General features: G+C 35.1%; 1 protein-coding gene across 2 annotated transcripts in view; it reads right to left on the reverse strand.

Annotated features, from left to right (window-relative positions):
- The window catches only part of LOC105144073 (uncharacterized), a 57,433-nt gene continuing 35,070 nt past the window's right edge, over window positions 1–22,363 (reverse strand). Inside the window, exons 2-3 of one of the 2 annotated variants that reach the window (XM_011052740.2) lie at window positions 4,110–4,366; window positions 1–3,858 (exon numbers count right to left, since the gene is read on the reverse strand). In XM_011052740.2, the coding sequence (XP_011051042.1) occupies window positions 3,799–3,858; window positions 4,110–4,366 (317 nt within the window). In that variant the 3' untranslated portion in view covers window positions 1–3,798. Of the gene's footprint in view, window positions 3,863–4,109; window positions 4,367–22,363 lie in introns of both variants that reach the window. The other variant, XM_011052741.2, reaches the window with a different exon arrangement.

The raw sequence follows: 22,363 nt of genomic DNA on the forward strand, positions 1-22,363 counted from the left end.
TTATTCTAATCAGCTAATATTTATTTCGCAAAAATTAATTCTAATGCCAGATGCGATAAGTTATCATAATATATACCATTCCATAAATTTCCACAATTTAATATTATTTGATTACAAAAAGTCATTTATTTTCCACGAGCGAACAATAAAATGAGGAATACATTGCTATCACACGATATGAATCACGTGATCAACAAATTTTACGCAGCATTCGCGCTTATTTACTGAAAATAACATCACCTCAAAGAAGAATTTCAAGAGAAACAACACCTTAACGTTTAATCGAATGTAGTCTGTAATGTGTAAGAACCATTGAAATATATGTTGAACATTTAAACTATACTCAAATAGCAAATATTGTACATAAAGATGTTATTATTCTTATTCCAAAAGCGATATACATTAATAAAAGTTTTTCAAAAAAATAAAAAAAGCTGTTTTTTAATTTAACTTAAAATTATTAATTAATCAAATAATATCGAAAAGAATATATTCTTATTAGGATCCCAAAGTCGTCTGTTTTACTAATTACACGAAATAATTATGGTAAAATAATGTCGTATATATTACTTTTACAGATTTAGAAATCCTTTTCCAGAATGAAAGCATATGCATTAATGCTAGTCTAGAATGTGGAAATTATGCCGAGAACGAAAAACATTTTCGATTGAAATTTAGATCTTCTTTACTATTTCTTAATCCAATATGGCGTTTTAATCACTGTCAAGTCATAAAAACATTTACTTGATATAAAAGTTCTATAAACTATACTTACGAAATTATAGTCTACAAACTATTAGATTATACGAAGAAATGACGTAGAGTTCTTAGAATTAGATTTACAATTAAATATCTAATTCCTCATAATATCACAAAGCTTAATAGGAGCATATAGACTCCAGTTACCTTAATATAATATATTATAATTATTAATAAGGTTAATTATTAATAAGTAAGTAAATTATAATTATCTAACCTGCATACCTTTATTTTATAAAAATGAATCATAACGTTATGTGCAACAGATTACTACAATATATATATTTCACATATTTTTAAAATTTAGTATTACATATAGTACATATTACATGGGCTGAAAAGTCCCGGGATTTTTAATGAAAACAAGCGTTTTTTGGGCAAAGTTATATTTATTCTTCAACATAGTTGCCTTCGAGAGCGATACACTTGGTATAGCGATTTTCCAACATTTCGATGCCCTTTCTGTAGTACGAATCGTCCAAGCCTTCGAAATATGCCTCGGTTTCCGCGATGACTTCCTCATTCGATGTGAATCTCTTTCCCTGGAGCCACCGCTTGAGGTTTGGGAACAGATAATAGTCGCTGGGGGCCAAGTCTGGAGAATACGGTGGGTGAGCAATCAATTCGAATCGTAATTGATCCAATTTGACCATCGCTTTCAAGGACGTGTGTTACGATGCGTTATCGTGATGGTACAGAACTTTTTTCATCGCCATATGAGGCCATTTTTCTTTATTTCATCGTTCAGTTTGTCCAATAACGCTGCATAATACTCTCTCGTAACTGTTTTTCCTTTCTGCAGGTAATCGATGAAGATTATGCCATGCGCATCCCAAAAAACGGAGGCCATAACCTTCCCGGCCAAGCATTAGTCTTTTGGTCGCTTTGGTTGGCTTTCGTGGCTTTTCAGCTACTCTACAGACTGCCTATTGGACTCAGGCGTATGGTAATGGACCCACGTTTCATCCATCGTCACAAAACGTCGAAAAAAGTCCGCTCGATTACGCTGCAACAACGTCAAACCGGCCGTTGAATAATAAACGCGCTGCTGTTTTTGGTCGATGGTCAGCAAATGTACGCGGCACCCATCGTGCCGATAGCTTTTTTATCTCTAAAACATCGTGCAAAATGTATCCTGCCCGTTCTTTTGAGATGCCCACGGCCTCAGTTAACTCGCGCAACTTCATTTTACGATCACTCAAAACGATTCGATGCACTTGCTTTGCTATTTCCGCATTCGTAGCCTCTTTTGGCCTTCCAGAGCGAGGTGTGTCTTCGGTGCTTGTACAACCCATTTTAAATTCACTAAACCACCGATAAATTGTTGTTCTCGAAGGAGCAGATGTGGGATAACATTTCTGCAACCATTTCAATGATTGTTCAGAAGTTTTTCCCATCAAAAAATAATGTTTGATCAAGATGCGATATTCCTATTTTTCCATTTTTATTACGAAAGCGAAAGTAACGCCACTTAAACGACTGTAGCTTGTAAACGAATGAACGAAATGTCATGAAACTTCATACATAAACTAGTAACAAATGAACCTCTCGAAATGAATCATGTTCATTTTCTAGTGGCGCCACCTATTGAAAAATCCCGGGACTTTTCAGCCCATGTAGTACATAAATTTTCTGCAAAAATTTATATACAAAATATCCCATTTTAAATGATGACCTCATGTCGTTATCTTTTGAACAATGTATTTTAGAAAGAAAAAAATTCAATTTCAGATAAAAGTTCTACGACTTCAAGGGATGACATAAAAAGTATCCATTTAACCTTGTGTGGCGTTGTCATAGATAGAGCAAATTCATTTTAAATTGTTTAAATGAAACCTCCTATTTTTTATTATATATTCTCATAACTTATCTCGAGAGCTTTTCAAAATATTATAACAAAATTCTTTTTTCATATAATTTTTTGTATTACAAAAATTGAATGTTATAATACCGCCGCACCGGTATTATTCAAGGTGTCTGACCAATAACTAAATCTCTTGAATGTTATTCAAGATATGACCTTAATAACATTTGTAAAGATCAAGGCCATTGGAAGTTGTTTCTCTTTAAAGCGGAAAAATAATTTTATTATAGTGTTTTGAAATCTCTCGAAGTAAATTACGAGAATATATAATGAAAAGTAAAAAATTCCATTTAATAAGTTCGAAGTGACCTTGTCTTGACTTAAAGTCTTAAAGTCAAATTATATCTTCTTATGCCATTTTTAAAATCATAATATTTTTGTGCGTCTGAAACATTTTTCTCTAAAATCAACTATTCAAAAGATAGATTTTTAAAACTATCATTTAAAATAAGATATCTTGTATATGTGCGTACGGTATTGACGTAATAGTATATAGTGATGTATTGATGACACATAAAATATATAAGTTCTATTAAATCAGTAAAACAGATAATTTTGGGATATAACATAATTTAATGTAATTTTTATTTTCTTTTTTTTCACATTTTCATTTCATAATCTTAAAAAACCAACAATATTGAGTTGTGACAATGGTTTTGACGATTTTTTTAAACCATCTCTTTTAAATTGGGACGATTCTTACATCGTTTGAAGATAAATTAGTTCATTTTTTTTTATTGGTAGAACAATATTTATTTAATTATTTAATTCATCCATAGTAATAATTTGAAAATCATGTTTTTAGTTGCATCACTTTTAAAATATGGGAGCGAGTATAGAGTAACTTAAAAGATGTCTATAATAGTTTTTTAAAATGATTTGTTTAATGTTGCTATAATAAATTATATAAATCTATAATCTAACCGTGATTGTCGCAATCCGTTGCCATCAATCCGTGATTGTCGCATTATTACGGAAAAAATTGAAAAGAAGATATCAAATTAAATATGCGAGTATTTGTAAATTTGCGTATAAAAAAATTGAAATCTTAATATAAATAATTTTTTTCAGATGTGATACGCGTAACTAAATTAAAATCATAATAATAGCATCGATATTTTCTTTTGGATATAGATGAATATTTACGAAACTGCTTAATTTTGGTATACGGTAATTCATCTCCCTTTACTTATTAGTAATGTCCATATTTGTATGATGTCGGCGACGATGCAACGCTATCTGAAAAATACAGCATGTCTCTTTAGATATCCTTGTCCTTATTGTCTTTTCTATTGCCATTTAAATAGCTAAAATATCCTTTCTTATTTTTAATGTTTCGTAACTTGTAAAAAACGCAGAGTAATCTCTACTGACATAACAGTTTTATTCTTTATTTTTCGATCGTAAGGAATGATGTTTCAAAGAACTTTATTTCCTGTCTAGAATTATCTTTTATATTCTATAAATCAATCCTAGAAGTACGTACCCAGTGATCCACTAAAAACGATAGAGGATGAACATTGACTTGTTGAGTGTCTCTGTGAGTCCTCATAAAAGACTGATCAGATCGTTCCCGAAATTCGTCGTTCGGAAGAATGTAAAATAATTCGACATTTGACAATGGTACTTTAGATTCTTGAATATTCCGGGTGATGCTGTTTTGTAAACTGTTGCGTTCCACAGTCGAATCAAATCTTTTACCATAACCACCATAACAAGTATGTCCGAACGCCGCGCAACCACCTGCAAAAAATTAACTACTGATATTAGTCAAATGTGTTATTTGTATAATCAGAATAGTAATTCGGATGATATATTTTAGGAGTACAAATTAGTTCCGTTCATTTTTTGTGTTCAAAAATGCATTTTTTTATTTCAAAACAAAATGAATGAACAGATTAATTAAAGTATTGTCCATCGCTGGCTATTACTTTTCCTCATCTCTCAGGCAGTTTTCGAATTCCATCTCGAAAAAATGACTCGTCTTTGGAGGTGATCCAATTTTGGAACCAATTTTCGATTTCTGCGCAAGAAGTGAACCGATGACCTTGCCAAATCGTGCTGCATCCTTCGGAACAACCAGTAATCAGAAAGAGCAATGTCCGGAGAATACGGTGAGTGCGGTAAAACATCCCATTTGAGCATTTCCAAATATTTTTTTACGACTTTAGCGACATGAGGCCGAGCGTTGTCATGGAAAAAAATAACTTTATCATGTCTTTGCTCGTATTCCGGCCATTTTTCTTGCAATGCACGGCTCAAACGAATCAATTGTAGCCGATACCGATCGCCCGTAATGGAATCGCCAGGTTTCAGCAGCTCATAATAAACAACACCCTTTTGGTCCCACCAGATACAGAGCATGATCTTCGAACCATGAATGTTCGGCTTTGGTGTTGATGTTGAGGTCGATGGCAACGATTGACCGGGCTTAGCGTAGTATTTTTTCTTCTTGGGGTTGTCATAGAATATCCACTTCTCATTTCCAGTCACAATCCGATGCAAAAAACCTTTTCTTTGTTGTCTTTGAATCAGCTGTTCGCAAGTGAAAAATCGCCTTTCAACGTCTCTCGATTTCAGTTTATAAGGTATCTAATTTCCTTGTTTTTGAATTATTCCCATGGCTCTCAATCGTGCAGAAACGGCTTGTTGAGTTACTCCCAATGATTCTGCAAGCTCCTCTTGCGTTTAACTCTGATCTTCTTCGAGTAATGCCTCTAATTCTTTGTCTTCGAATTTTTTTGTCTAGAGCGAGGCTTGTCTTCAACGCTGAAATCTCCATCCTTGAAACGTCGAAACCATTCCCTACATAATTTATCAGTTGGAGCAATGTCACCATAAACTTTGACAAGCATTCGATGGGGCTTCAGCTGCACTTTTCTTCCAATTAAAGCAGAAAATTAGAACCTCCCGCAAATGCTGTTTGGTTAACACAAAATTCGACATTTCAAACACAGTAAAAATCAAGGTTTTTGTATGAAACTCAAAGCGATATAAACTGAATATTATTAGCAGATGTCTAACCTCTCTGAAAACGCCAAAATCAATTGTCACTATGTACCATTCACAACAGCTGGAATCATCTTTTGGAAAATGAACCAAACTAATTTGTACTCCCAATATTTAATATAGTGATACTTAATATGATGATGTATTTATTAAGTCTACACAGAAAAGCGTTTGTGTTCTTTTTCTGCATATTGCTACTTGTCATATTCGAAAATCCTGGCTATTTCATGTTAGATATAGATATAGTGATCTTTAGAAACCTTTCCAACAAAGACTGTATTTTATTTTTTAAAATTCGCCATGTGATAAATCTTTTTATTATAATAAAAAATAAAGACTTAGACGTAAAAACCTGAAACAATTATTTAGAAATTTCTGAAAAGTTTCTTATGTAATCCTTGATTATTCCCTGTCCTTGATCCTCAATAAACACTTTATTAAAATCATACGTTTAAGAATGTATTTATGAGTGGGATTCTTGCGCTCTGTATACTATTCTTCTCGCGCTGTGAAAAAAATTAACGTTACAAAAAAAAAAAGAAAAGCTGAATAAAGTTTGGAAAGTTCTTGGAGCGATTTTTTTCAACATGGTTTGGCCCATTTTTCATTTTTCATAGAGCTACATTTGCATGCCAGATAACAAAAAAGAAACACCGCGATTAAACTATTATTTTTTCACAGATGAAAATCACAAATAGTTTTATTGCTTTCTTAAACCATGTTTGCGAATTTCACTTTGCTTTTATAAAGATCATTTATTATTAGATTCGTTACTTTTACTTGAACTATAGAATAAATAAGATTTTGTGGTAAATGCTATTATTGTAGAGCATTTACGATGCGTAATATTATATATCGGATTAATATAAGACCCAAAAATAAATTTCTTTACATTATTTACATTTGTACATTGACTTACATGATGTGTGTGTGTGTGTGTGTGTGTGTGTGTGTGTGTGTGTGTGTGTGTGTGTGTGTGCGCGTAAATATGTAAATATAGGAGAGATTGGGGACAAAGGTAACAGAGTACAATAATAACATCGTTAATATTTCTTAAACTACACATAATAGATCTGTGTATGCGTGATAAAATTTTGTAGAGAGATAAATCGGTATCATTGAATCATTCGTTACATGTTGGTTCTCACGGAAAGTAAACGAGTGAAGCAAAAATTATTTTTTTCGTGCATCGAGTAAGTTTTATTACGTGTACAAAATCTAAAATATCTTTTTTTTCGTTATAATAAACGTTATAATGTATTACCTTAATATGTTTTAATGGTTATCTGCTTTAATGGTTTGCACATATAGTATAAGTTTATTTTTATTGAGGTCTTTATTTAAAAAATTTTCTATGAGTCACAATATACTAATAGGGGACAATATTAACATCGATGCCTGGGAGAGTTGTAACGTAACACAATTGTCCCTAAAAAAAATTGTCTCTATTTGATTTTATACAATTATTTTGCAATATTACTTGTACTTTTCTTCATGCAATGCCACTAATAAGAAAACATAAGACTGATTAAGAGAATAATTGCACAAAAGAAGTGTCTTTATACAAATAGACATTTAAAGAAGTTATAAAGGATCAGTTGTCCATTCGTGCAGTTGCAAGTAGTATGACTTATGTGATTGTGTTATATACTTCTGGCAAATGTGATAGAATTATCTCCCTCTGCTGTTTCAATCATCCCGGGTAATGATTGTATCAAAACTTCTTATAGTCTTTTAACAAACCTAACTGTTTTTCTAGTTACATAAAAGAATTAACCAAAAAAAATTTTGTAGCTACATAAATTCTCTCTCTCTCTCTCTCTCTCTCTCTCTCTCTCTCTCTCTCTCGCTCTCGCTCTCGCTCTCCCCCTCCCCTCCACCCTTCCCCACTCCCCCTCTCTTCTCCCTCTCTCCCTCTCTCTCTCTCTCTCTCTCTCTCTCTCTCTCTCTCTCTCTCTCTCCATCTAAAAAGATATACAGGGTTGGCTATATTCGACGGAAAGATGTTTTTTTTCAATCATGGGAAAAAAACACATTTTTTGCTGTTCATTTTAAAAATCATTTAATAGGGTTCAAGGTCTTTCCGTCGAATATGGCCAACCCTGTATACTTTTTGAATATTATATTTTAACTGTTATATCAATTCGGTCAAATTGTTACTTTTGTCCCCGGTCTCTTCTAATATAATTCACTTTGGATTAACTATTTTAATATTATCGAGATTTATTGTATCTACTCGATACAAGAAGTTCAATTGCCATAAACAATCGCATAAAGTTTTGATTGCCTTTATTGCACACAGTGTATTATCAGCGATAAATACGGCGTGTACGCGAAATTCCGACGCTACAGCGAAAGCATTTGTCGAGTTGCTTTAGAGAGTTGCAAGGTGAGACATCTTTACACGTCTCTACTACAACTTCTCTTTCGATCTTGCCTTAGTCACACGGATCATCTCTCGATCTTACTTTCATTAGCTGAATCCCTCGATCTTGCATTAGTACAACCATCAATTTTCGTGGTTGATTGGACAATTTTTTGGCTGGACATCTTACCATATAAATCTCTTCAAAATGGCTGACCAAAGTGATTTAAATTATAGTGTTTTGGAAAGGAAGTACTATAATTATGTGACAAAATTTAAGGAGTTTTAATTAAAAAATTCAAAGCGACTTTTTTCTTACCTCAGCGATGCTACCCAATGTCAAACAGATATAATTAATAAATAAACCTTTTCAAATCCTACAATTTTTGTCTCAAATATTTTTGCGTATCTTTTAAAATTTTCGAGATATTTCGATCAAAGTTAAAATAGGACACCCTATATATATATATATATATATATATATATATATATATACACAGGGTCCGGCAAAATAATCTCTCACATTTTAATCTTTAATAAAAACGCCATTGTAAATGCTATTTAGATTTTATTTTTATTAACTGAAAATTTATGCTATGCCATTTGTTTTTATTGAGTTTTGAAAATTACAGAGTCCAAGTGGCGACCATTTTTTTCGATACACATTCGAAGCTGATTTCTAAAAGTTTCCATCACTCGAGCAATAATTTGAGGCGATATTCCTGTAATTTCTTGGCGTATTGCTGCTTTCAATTCGTCAATGGTTCGGGGGTGGTGTTGAAAAACCTTCGCTTTCAGGTAGCCCCAAAGGAAAAAGTCACATAGGGCAAGATCGGGTGACCAAAACTTAAAGAACTTGAACATTCGGATGTGTGGTTTCAACAGGATGGAGCTACGGCTCATACGGCAAGAAGGACAATGGACGTTTTAAGGGAAATGTTTCCAGGACGCGTAATCTCGTTACGTGGAGACGTTGGGTGGCCTGCGCGTTCACCCGATCTTGCCCCATGCGACTTTTTCCTTTGGGGCTACCTGAAAGCGAAGGTTTTTCAACACCACCCCCGAACCATTGACGAATTGAAAGCAGCAATACGCCAAGAAATTACAGGAATATCGCCTCAAATTATTGCTCGAGTGATGGAAACTTTTAGAAATCAGCTTCGAATGTGTATCGAAAAAAATGGTCGCCACTTGGACTCTGTAATTTTCAAAACTCAATAAAAACAAATGGCATAGCATAAATTTTCAGTTAATAAAAATAAAATCTAAATAGCATTTACAATGGCGTTTTTATTAAAGATTAAAATGTGGGAGATCATTTTGGCGGACCCTGTATATATATATATATATATATATATATATACACATATTAAATATTATAAATATACACACACATTGTGGTATATGCCGTTAGGAGAATTTCTCGTAAAAATATTGTTTTTACGCAGGTTACAGTTTAATTATATTTTTCGTTACATTCAAATAAGTTTCTTCAAATCACGGAAAATCCTAATTACAAAAATATGATTTATAGCTACATAATTTAATATATGCATTTCGTTCTGACTTGCGATACATTGCGAGAAAAGAAATTGATGCGAACTGTCATAAAAAATAGCAGAAGCATTTAAATGTCTATTCCACCGAAACGTTGTGTGTATAAGCAACATTGTATGTGTGCATAAACGGCCTGTGTGTCGGGCAACAATATGCGTTTCTTGGAAATTCGCATCTTTTCCTATATAATAATCGTGGTGATAAAATTATCGCTACAGGACCCTCTTGCCAGTGATTTACGTCATGAAAAGAAAAAGAAAAAACAAAAAGAGCAAAATCGGAAATAGAGAATCTATTATAGCTTGTATATTGCCTATACACCTCATGAATTTAATATGAAGTAGCACTTCCGATCCTATGAAAAAGTAAAAAATTGGATCGATTCGTGGATCGCCTCAAAAAATGACCAGTTTTTTCGACGCGGGATTCGTACGCTGCCCGAAAGATGGGAGAAAGTAATGGCCAGCGATGGACAATACTTTGAATCATAAATGTATAACCAGTTTTTTACAATAAAACCTCGAATTTCGGAAAAAAAACGGCGGAAACAAAGTACACCTAATAATATAGCTGGTTTTAAACAGTCGATAGAAACGTCGTTGTATTTTTGTCGTGAGTAAGTACGACAAAATACTTTTCTCCACGACTGATGACCAGATCTGTTATAGATTGCCTGCAATGTCGTCTTCGATGTATCACGACAGACAAACATTCTCTGTGAAACCACTCAATCATATCATTCGCCTGTGGGTGGTATATCGTTGTCCTCAAGTGCAGCGTTTGTAAAAGTTTATTCAGGCGTCAGAAAAGATGAGACTTGAACTGGGGTTCCCGGTCCATAGTCATCCTGAGAGGTATTCCGAAACGACAGATCCATCCCTCATAAAATGTCTTTGCCATCGTTTCAGCCTCTCATTGCCTCCAGCCACCGCGTAAAACGGTCGATGCATATCAAGTCAATAACTCAGAATAAGCTTGTCCTAAGAGACTGGGCATTACAATTATATCCATGTAGATGTACATAGCGCTGTGCCATGAGATTGAGCGTTGCCTGGGTGAGTTAAATTGTGGACCAAGTCGAAAGCAATCCGCCGAAAAGACTTCGTCAGGAACGGTCGTGGTATTTCCGTTGCCATATCACAGAATGCTTGTACTCCCACTTCAGGGATCGTTAATTCTTCCAATTTGAGACCGGACTCCCGTTGCAAGTAGCTCTCGAGCTTCTCATCGTCCCTCTGTGACTCCGCTAGTGCAGCGTAGTCCAAAGATAACCTCAGCTTCTCGATCCTTAAGTGCATCCGCCACGACGTTATCTGCGCCTGCTACATCCCGGACATCAGTGGTAAACTGGCCAATAAAATCGAAGTGGCGGAAGTGGCGTGACATGCTCCTTTCGGGCTTCTGCCGAAACGCAAAAACCAGTGGCTTACGATTCGTGTAGATTGCCGCATAGAATGTCCGCGCTTCCAGCATATGCTGAAAATGCTTAATAGTGAGATAAATAGCTAGAAGCTCCTTATTGAATGTATGCGCTGTATTTAATTTTGGTTGGGTTAGTTTCTTCAAGAAGAAACTATCTTAGCTAAGGATTCCTAGCCGTTGTCGCTCCGCTGCTGTAACGCCGCACTGATGCTGTGTTCACGTCAGTAAACAGTGCGAGTTCGGCGTCAATTTTCGGGTGCATAAGAAGGGCAGCTTGCGTTAAACTCTTTTTCAATGTTTTGAACGCTTACTCGGTCTGCGGCTTCCACGACATCGGTGTCCTTTTTTTCCGTATAGGAGATCGTTAAGCAGCGCAAATAATCTCTGCAGCTCTTGGCAAGAAACGCCTATAAAAATTTATCATGCTGGATACCTTCTTAAATCTTTTACTGTCCCTTTCACGGTCTTCTGTAGTCGCCTGGACTCACACTGCCAGCGGACGGATTCCTTCTTCGATTACAAGGTAACCCAGGAACTCTACTTCTGCCTGGCCAAATACACATTTCGCGGGATTAATAATCATCCCATAATATCGCAGTCTCTCAAAAACTCTCTGCAGATGTTCCTGATGTTCTTTCACTGACGCCGATGCGACGAGGATATCGTGTATGCGTAACAGAAATCAAAATCGCGCAGTACCTCGTCGATAATCGTTGGAACGTCTGTGCCGCATTCCTTAATTCGAACGACATTCGTTCATGCCGTACCGAAATTCGTACATGCCGAACAGCGTGGTAATGGCCGTCTTTGGAATATCCTCCTCTGCTACAAGAATCTAATGGTATGCTCGAACGATATCGAGGGTCGTAAAGATCGTTTCCCCTTGCAATGCTTGCGCGAAATCTTCAATGTGTCGTACGGGGTTATCGCTGCGGTTTGTGATCACTGCGATCTAGCGCAAAATTGGATATCCACATAGTAGATTGTGGAAAATTAAATGATTGCGCCATCAGGTTGCCAAGCAAGGACGACAAGTGCATTACATGATAAATAAATGTATGTTTAAATATATGTTCTTTTCTTCTAAAATTATTTTATCTTTAGTATCTTCGCCACTTCTTCTTCGTACCTTCGTAGTAATATTGAATTAGTCAATAAGAAAGTGCGCTTGACCATTTGTATTACATTGATAAAACAAGAATATTATTACAATTAGTGTTATTAGGTTATATTATTAAAAATTCATAAAAATATCATAATTAATTTCTAAGTCGTATCATTAAAAATCGTAAATACCGTATCTATTTAATAAAATTGTGTGCAAAAAAAAAAAGAAAAGAAGGAACGCGCAACGGGAAGAAGAGAGAGCGCAAATAATAAGTATAGGACTGGAACGAGTGGAAGAGAGAGAACTGCATCTTACAATGGATTGGAGAGGACAATAGTTTAAAGAGAGACGCAACGGGTGAAGGAACAAATTCCTTCTTCCCCTCTAACACAGGTCCTGATGACGCGCTTCCCCCTCCCTTGAACTCAGCATCTGTGACTTCGCCCTCCCCACCCACTAGAGCCATCTGCTGATTGCTGTATCCGTGGGTTAGAATCGGTATTTATATCCTACTCGTGTAGCTCAGCAACTTGAAAAGCTGGCGCCCGAGTGGCTTCCACGCGTCCACGATGTTCGCGAGCTGATAACTTTCCATTTCATAATATACATATATATCATATATATGTATATATATATATACGGATGTCTCAGAGCACCCGTATCACCCTTTTAAAAGGTAGGGATGTGTTTATACAAAAAAATGGTTCAGACAAAATTTGCAGGATTTCGGGAGATCTATCTGATGGTGACCTTGAATTTGACCTTGAGGTCGACCTTGGGCATAACTCAAGGTCAAAGTACCGTTTTACAAATGTAAACCCTTATTCATGACATCACAAATGAAAATAGCGGAAAATTTTACGTCCGAATACGTTATCAAGCCTAGGTCAAAATTACCCTTAGAGGTCATGTGGAGGTCAAGTTACTTTTAGAGCACCCGTACCAACCTTCTAAAAGATATGGATGTGTTTGTACAAAAAATAGTTCAAACAATACTAGGTATTTACATAGCTATGATGCATCCATCTGCTGGTGAATTTGAATTCTACCTTTAGATTCATTTGTAGTCGTGTACATCGATTTTTAAAGATTCCTAATTATCAAGATCTTGAACAGTCGATGCCGCCTGTGTCAACGTTACCCAAGATGTACCACGTGGAGGTCACAAGGTCGGACTTACACCTCATCGGGGTGCTTTTTTAAGGTGGTTCCCCTTGCCGTCACCTTTGTTCGTACGCATGTGTTCAGTCTAGATTTTCGAAGTGTCCTCCACGTGCATGTATGAAGGCTGTTATTCTTCGTTGAAAATCATCCGTCACCCGACGAATTTCGACAGGATCTAGAGACTGAATGGCTTCTCGAATTCTGTTCTTCATGTCTTCTGAAGTCGTAGGTCGTTCGCGGTATACGAGGTCTTTTATTCTTCCTCACAAATAAAAATCCAAAATTGTAAGATCCGGTGATCGTGGTGGCCAGTTATGTGGACCATATTTACCTATCCATTGGCCGCGAAACATGCGGTTCAGTTGTTGACGAGCAATGACAGACGTGTGGGCTGGACATCCATCCTGTTGAAACCACATATTTAGACGTAGTTAAAGTGGAATATCTTCAAGTAAACGTGGGAGTTCGTTTTCGAGTAAATTGACATACAGAAAACGGTTTAGATTTTCTTCAAAGAAAAATGGTCCGATGATATGCGTATCAACAATTCCGCACCAAACATTGACTTTCCAGATACGTTGATGATCGATTTCTCGATACCAATGTGGATTCTCTTGCGCCCAATAACGGAGATTATGTGTGTTCACTTCGCCGTCACTTTTGAAGGTGCACTCATCAGAAAACAAGATACTTCTATGGAAAGTAGGTAATTGTTGAGTAATCCAATTACAGAATATCAGTCTTTGTCTATGATCGTCCAATGTCATGGCCTGGTGAAGTGACATTCGATATGGATGAAATGAATTTTCTCACAAAATTCTACTGATAGTGCTTCTACTTATTCCACTATCTCTTTCTCGTCTTCTTAAAGAATCGGTAGGATTTATAAGAGCAGAAGCAATTATATCAGGTGCCCGTACTGCACGAAGCGGACGATGAATTTGCATTCCTTTATTATAATCCGGTTGGACGATACCTTTTTGAATTATCCGCCGTTGCAAACGACTGAAAACATTGCGCGAATGAGGTGTACGATCGGGATATTCATTTCGCCACATTCTTTCAGCTTCGCAAAAACTTCCAGCCCTACCCAAAACCGACAACATTAACGCAGCTTCTTCGCTTGAGTAAGACATATCTACCTATAAATGAATAATAATCCCCGAATATTGAAGTACCTAAGTACCTACCTACCTAGGTATAAAACGCACCTAAAAAAAAACCGACAGTTTATAAAACTCTTAAGCGAGCAAAGGAAGAAAAGCAAAACAAACAAGTAAGTTTAGTTCAGTTTAGTTTAGTTGAGTTCAGTTCAGTTCAGTTTAGTTTAGTTTAGTGTAGTTTAATTCAATTTAGTCGATTTACTCGAAAACGAACTCCCACGTTTACTTGAAGATATTCCACTTCAACTACGTCTAAATATGTAGTTTCAACAGGATGGATGTCCAGCACACACGTCTGTCATTGCTCGTCAACAACTGAACCGCATGTTTCGCGGCCAATGGATAGGTAAATATGGTCCACATAACTGGCCACCACGATCACCGGATCTTACAATTTTGGATTTTTATTTGTGAGGAAGAATAAAAGACCTCGTATACCGCGAACGACCTACGACTTCAGAAGACATGAAGAACAGAATTCGAGAAGCCATTCAGTCTCTAGATCCTGTCGAAATTCGTCGGGTGACGGATGATTTTCAACGAAGAATAACAGCCTTCATACATGCACGTGGAGGACACTTCGAAAATCTAGACTGAACACATGCGTACGAACAAAGGTGACGGCAAGGGGAACCACCTTAAAAAAGCACCCCGATGAGGTGTAAGTCCGACCTTGTGACCTCCACGTGGTACATCTTGGGTAACGTTGACACAGGCGGCATCGACTGTTCAAGATCTTGATAATTAGGAATCTTTAAAAATCGATGTACACGACTACAAATGAATCTAAAGGTAGAATTCAAATTCACCAGCAGATGGATGCATCATAGCTATGTAAATACCTAGTATTGTTTGAACTATTTTTTGTACAAACACATCCATATCTTTTAGAAGGTTGGTACGGGTGCTCTAAAAGTAACTTGACCTCCACATGACCTCTAAGGGTAATTTTGACCTAGGCTTGATAACGTATTCGGACGTAAAATTTTCCGCTATTTTCATTTGTGATGTCATGAATAAGGTTTTACATTTGTAAAACGGTACTTTGACCTTGAGTTATGCCCAAGGTCGACCTCAAGGTCAAATTCAAGGTCACCATCAGATAGATCTCCCAAAATCCTGCAAATTTTGTCTGAACCATTTTTTTGTACAAACACATCCCTACCTTTTAAAAGGGTGGTACGGGTGCTCTGAGACACCCTGTATATATATATATATATATATATATATATATATATATATATATATTGGGTCATCTAAAAAGTATCCGCGGTTTTTTGTCACTAGATGTGTTGACCATCAACAGCATCTAATGACAAAAACCGCGGATACTTTTTAGATGACCCGATATATATACATATATATACAGGGTATCTGAAAATAATTGTCAAATATTTCATGGACATGTAGAGCGGACTAATCTGAGTCGAAAAGTCCTCTATCACTTTGTAAGTTTCCCCAATAATTAATGAGATATTAATCCTTAAAGATAGCTGAATACGTGCGTCCGCCTGGTCTACTACTGCGAAGTATATACGCCTACCGATCACTTGGCGCGCGGACATTGGGGAGTGGGGATAGCTTGTTCAAGCGCATCATCCAAGGAAACTCGCGGCGGTGTGCACGACGCGGAGCACGTATACACTTCGCAGTAATAGGCCGGGCAGGCGCGCGTATTCGGCTATTTTTAGGGATTAATATCTCGTTAACTATTGGGGAAACTTACAAAATGGTAGAGAACTTTTCGACTCAGTTTAGTCTGCTCTATCTGCCTATGAAATATTTGGCGATTATTTACACTCTGTATATATATATATATATATATATATATATATATACAGGATGTCTGGAATTTAAACATTAAAACTTCGGAAGCGTGTAAGGGATTGATAAACTAATAAAAAAAGAGTCCTGTAGAGATATACTCGTTTTTGCTTCATTTTGGAAAAAATCGCAAAATAGACAAAACGTAGTTGTTTCATTCTTGTATTGCCTCTAAAATATTATCGTCGCTAAAATCATACACGAAAATAATAATAATATTATTAATATAATAATATATAATTATAAAAAACGTGGTTTATAAATCAAAACTTAACTAAAAGAAGAGCATAAAACCACAGCACAAGATATTCTTTGTGACATTTAATATATAATTACATTAATAAATAATTTAGACGTTTTGAACATCTGATCACTATCTGACCATCTTCGGTAAAATTACAAATATCCATAAAACACAGAATTTATATAAATCTAACATTAAATTCAGCGGTCAATTAAATTGTTTAATTCGTATCATGAAAGGATAAGATTTACAGTAGACTTTGGCGACGAAATTGGTATTAATTTTTTAGACGTTAAACTAATGAGACAAGATGAAAGAATTATCTTCGACATACCATATAAAAACCAACCAATTCAGGTATCTGAATTATTATTCAAATGAATTATCATTCATTAGTGCACAAAAGGGGTATAATCATTGGGCAATTAGACAGAATATTGTTTCTATCCCAGCCGAAATTTCATAAAAAAAATATTTCAGACTTAGTTCACACTCTGTTAATTAATGATTGTCCTCTTGAATTCATTTTTTCAACAATCAAAAATAGAATAAAAACTTTAAAAAATAGAATCAATTTAGATAATAATAGTGATTGGAATAATAATGAAAACGACTCTAATTCTATAATTTAAGAAAGAAGTTTTTTGTAATACCATATTAAGGTAAAGTATTGGAAAAATTTAATAAATTATCATATAGTCATGGTTTTAATATGCTTACAAACCTATAAATAAACTTAATAGATTTATAAAAAACAGGAAAAGATCGCTTATGTAAAGAAGACCATTGAGGAGTGGTTTATAAGATAAATTATCTGGATTGTGAGTCTTCTTACGTTGACCAAACAAAAAGGAAATTAAAAACTCGAATTAAAAAACATAAAAAGACATAAGAAGATCCACTTCCGATATGTCAGTAGTTTCACGCCATCAAGTTAATGAGATGCATGAATTGGATTGAGATAATGTTAGAATTTTAGACACAGAACAATCATTAGTCAAAAGAAGAATTTCTGAGATGATATATATATATAAAAAGCCAAATAAGTAGTATCAATAAGCAAAGTGACACTAAAGGTTTACCTGATGTTTATCTGCCTTTTCTAAAGAAAGATCTCTCTCACACTTAAAAATAATTCTAGAATAATCTAAACTTTTGACACATATAAATAGCGGACACATATGAAGATATGGACAAATAATAATACACAATGTCACAACGAATTTCCATCTGCGTGAGGAAAGTGCTTAAGATTCATCATTTTGTCTGTAAAACAAGTAACGAATTATTAATCCTTATCAAATTGACTAGAAGATATTAACGATATTATAATTTTTTAAATTAGAATCTGGAAATTCTTGTTCTACATAATTTGCAATATGATAATTGGCGCTGTTACCAAGTTTACGATGTATTCTTACAAGAGGAAAGAATGCGTTTATATATATTTATATTTTTGACCGCTGAATTTAATGTTAGATTTATGTAAAATTTCTGTTTTATGGATATTTGTAATTTTACTGAAGATAGCCAGATTGTGACCGAAACGTTAAATAATTATTATCTAAATTATTTATTAATGTAATTATATATTAAATATCGCAAAGAATATTTTGTGCTCTTCTTTTAGTTGAGTTTTGATAATAATAATTTTGTTTTTAGTTAAAAACTTTTTTTATTTGTTTTTGTCTAGTGGGACCATTTTTTTATTCGACAGATTGAATGCAGCTAGATATACAAATTTTTTGGAGATCAACTTTTTTGATTATTTAGAAGACATTCACTTGTAGCAACGGATTGAAATATGGTTTCAATTCGACGAGTGTCCAACTCATATAACATAACTACTCGAGCTTGGTTAGATAGACATTTTCCATAACGATGGATTGGATGTGGAGGAATAATACCTGTCACCCTGATCACCTGATCTAACACCACCTGATCTTCTTTGTGTGGGGGGGTCCTCAAGCAAGAAGTTTATTCGTTGTCAATCAACTCAAGAGAACAATTGAGAGATCGAATCGAGACTGTAGTGCACCAAACATTATTATATTAGTGTTTAGCTGCAACACGATCTGTCCATATGCAATGTTTACATTGCTGCAAGAAGCCAACATTTTGAACAATATCTGCATTAAGCAAATGAATAAATACATCGTGAATGAGTAATGAAAAAGTATAAAAATGAAAACTACGTTTTATCTTTTTGCAATTTTCTCTGTATATTGGGTGTCCGAAAATTTTTGTCAATCGCTTTTGTATAGATAGAGCGGACTCAGACTGAGTCAGAAAGTCTTCTATTTTGCAATGTTTGTAGTTTAAACTGAGATACTGATCGTTAAAGATAGCCGAATAAGCGCGTTTGTTTGGTTGATTGATCGTTAAAGATTGTCGAATAAGCGAATAAGCCAAAGCGTACGCCCATTAATGGCTCGGCACGCGGCCACAAGGAGTGGAAATAGCTTGACAGGCACACCCATCAAGTCATGACATGAAGGCTCGCGACGACATGCGCGGAATGAGGCGTTTGACAACCAGGCAGCTTTTCCCAGAGTGCCAAGCAATTGCGATGACGGATAATCGGCGCTTTAGAAATTAATATCTCAATTGCAAAAATTGGGAAATGATTGAGAATTTTTCGAGAGCTCAATTTAATTTTCACTTTAAAACGGTTGCGCTAATCCACGGTTTTTTTTACACTCATACTACGTACCGATTTTAATAATCGTTATGAATTTTTTAATTTGATAAATATTGAGAATGACACAATGTAGGTCAAAACGTATATAATTAGACAACAAGTTTCATCGGTTTAATTAAATAATATAATTTTTATGCATATGCGTGTCATATGCGTAAACATAAAAAATATATTAATTAATTAAACCAATGAAACTTGTTATGTGGGTTGGCGCAACGAATCATTTCAAAGTGAAAACTAGATTGAGCTCTTGAAAAGTTTTCAACTATTTTCCAATTTTCGCAATCGAGATATTAATTTCTAAAGCGCCAAATATCTGCTATCGCAATTGCTTGGCGCGCTAAGAGTGGGGATGCCTGACTATCAAGCGCGCCGCGCCGCGCACACCGCGAGCCTCCATGTCATGACTTGACGGTGCGCCTGCTAAGCTATTCCTATTTTCCGCGGCCCGAGTGCCGAGTCATTAATGGGCGTACGCTTTAGCATTAGTAGGCCGAACGGACGCACTTATTCAGCTATCTTCAACGATCAGTATCTCGTTAACTATTGAGAGCATTGCAAAATGGTACAGGACTTTTTGACAGTTTAGTTCACGCTATCTATACAAAAGCATTCGGCAAAAACTTTCGGGATACCCTGTAGATAACCTATCCTAAAAAAGTAAGGACACCTGAATATTTCGGAAAATATAAGTTTTACAAAAAAGTTTCAGACAAAAGTTGTAGGGCTCAAAAAGATCTATTTACTAATCTTATCAGTTTGATCTCGAGTGATGTTTCCAAAGTCAGGTCAAGATCATCGATTTTTTAAAATAGAACACCTGCTTTTGATTCCAGAATCTTATAGCTGGTATCGAGTGATTTTCAAAACACCAAAATAAAGTTATTTTTCATAGTGCTTTGCGAGTTATAAAGCTTGAAAATGATATGAAAATTACAGTAACCGCCATCATTAATATTATACAAGGTGTCTTACCGACGGCTAAAATATTTTGAATGCTATTCAGGATCATGTGCTGGATAATATTTGTTAAGATCAAGGTCATTGGAGATTGTTTTTCTTATTTTCATTTTTAAAAATTCATTTATATGTAAAAATGAAAATAAGGGAAACAATCTCCATGACGTCTTATTATTATTTTTACGCAAAAATGAATTTTTAGTGCAAAAATTAAAATAAGAAAAGTAAGTCTCAAATGGCCTTGTTCTTAACAAATATTGTCCAAAACATAATCCTGAACAATATTCAAGAGGTTTTAGCTGTTAATCGAACACATTGCGTAATGCTAATGCCGGCGGTACTGTAACTTTCAAGCCATATAACTCGAAAAGTACCTAATGAAAAATAACTTTATTACAATGTTTTGAAAAATTCTTGATTCTTGACCAGCTATTAAATTCTGGCATCAAAAATAGAGTATTCCATTTGAAACATTGATTTGATCTTGACCTGACCTTGCGATGTCATCCGAGGTTAAATTAATATCTGTAAATAATATCTTTTTATGCGCTACAACTTTGTCTGTAATATTTCTCTCAAAAACGTTATCCTCTTGAGTAAATCCATTATATACATAATGGAATTTTTTAAATAATTACATTGAAAATGATCCAATAATAAGGATCGAAACGTCTGTAATTTTATTTTCGAAATATATAGTACATTAACAACGTGTGCTAGCTCACATTAGCTTTCTACCTTCTTAAGATTTATTCTTTGGAGCCTTCAATCAAGATTGAGAATTTTTAATATATGAATTAATGATATAAATATGTCGAATAGGGGAGACAGTCCCGATGACCTTGACCTTGACATACACAGTGCGACAAATATGTTCCCGGACAGGGCCTGAAAATCATAATTGAAACAACAATATCCATATTTTTTGGTTTTATTATTCAAAATATTCTCCTCTGGCTTCAATACACTTGTTACAGCGATTCAATAATAATTCAAATGCATGTTCTAGCTCAGTTTGCGGAATTGCCTGTATAGAAGCTGATTGGATGGTCGGAATGTCATCAAAAAAGCGTCCTTTTAATTTCAATTTCAATTTTGGGAATAATGAGAAGTCGCAGGGGGCCAAATCAGGTGAATACGGTGGATGGTTTAACACAGAGACACGATTTCGAGCCAAACATTGACGGACAATCAATGAAGTTTTTGATCGCTTCTTAATGTGTGTGGAACAAACTTCGCACAAACCTTCGTTTTATCCAAATCTTCATGTAATATGGTTCGAATCGTTTCTCTACTGATATTTAAAGCCTCCTCCATCATTTTTAGTGATGCATTGCGGTCGTTTGCAACAAAATCACGTACTTTTTCGATCATTTCGGGTGTTCGAACCAAAATTGGCCGTCCTGATTTTTTGTCATCATCAAGGGTCTCTCTGCCTTCCAAAAAACGCTTATGCCATTCAAAAACAGCTGTACGACCTAGACATTGACTGCCGTAAACTTGTTGCATCGATCGGAATGTTTCTGATGCACTTTTACCAAGTTTTGCGTTAAATTTAATCACTGCTCTTTGTTCCATATTAAAATTTCTCGACCAAAATCTTGACATGAACTGTCATATCTTCGTTATATGTCAACCAAAATGAATGAAACTTTGACAGATGATAGCAAAATGTTCAACCTTTAAAATGCATGTTTGAACGCACAGATGTCGCCATTGGTTGCTGAGATGTGGTTCGTGTCCGGAAACATATTTGTCGCACTGTGTATATATATATATATATATATATATATATATATATATATATATATACAGGGTGTTTCTTAAGATGGGTCGGGGCCACATTGGGAACGGAGAATGGATCAAAGGGAACAAAAAATTCTTATACTATTTTGAGATACTCGCTGTAGTTTTCGGCGATGAAGCACTCCTTCCCCCTTTCTGCGCGCCGCCTCCGAATGTGGGCCGTCCTACGAATGCGCGCGGCACGACTTAACCGCATATTGGCTTAGACATTTTCTTTTCTAATTCAAAACTTACAGCGAGTATCTCAAAATAGTATAAGAATTTTTTGTTGTCCTTGATTTATTACATATATAATATATATATAATATATAATATATACATATATTAGGTGTTGGAATTAATTCGTAGCGTTTTACAAGTGATGGGAAGTACTTTCATTAATGTATTTTTTAATGCTCATGTGAAATAAATAACATT

This window comes from Acromyrmex echinatior, chromosome 6 (assembly GCF_024713525.1).
Source record: "Acromyrmex echinatior isolate Ae372 chromosome 6, ASM2471352v2, whole genome shotgun sequence".
NCBI classification, from domain to species: Eukaryota; Metazoa; Arthropoda; class Insecta; order Hymenoptera; family Formicidae; genus Acromyrmex; species Acromyrmex echinatior.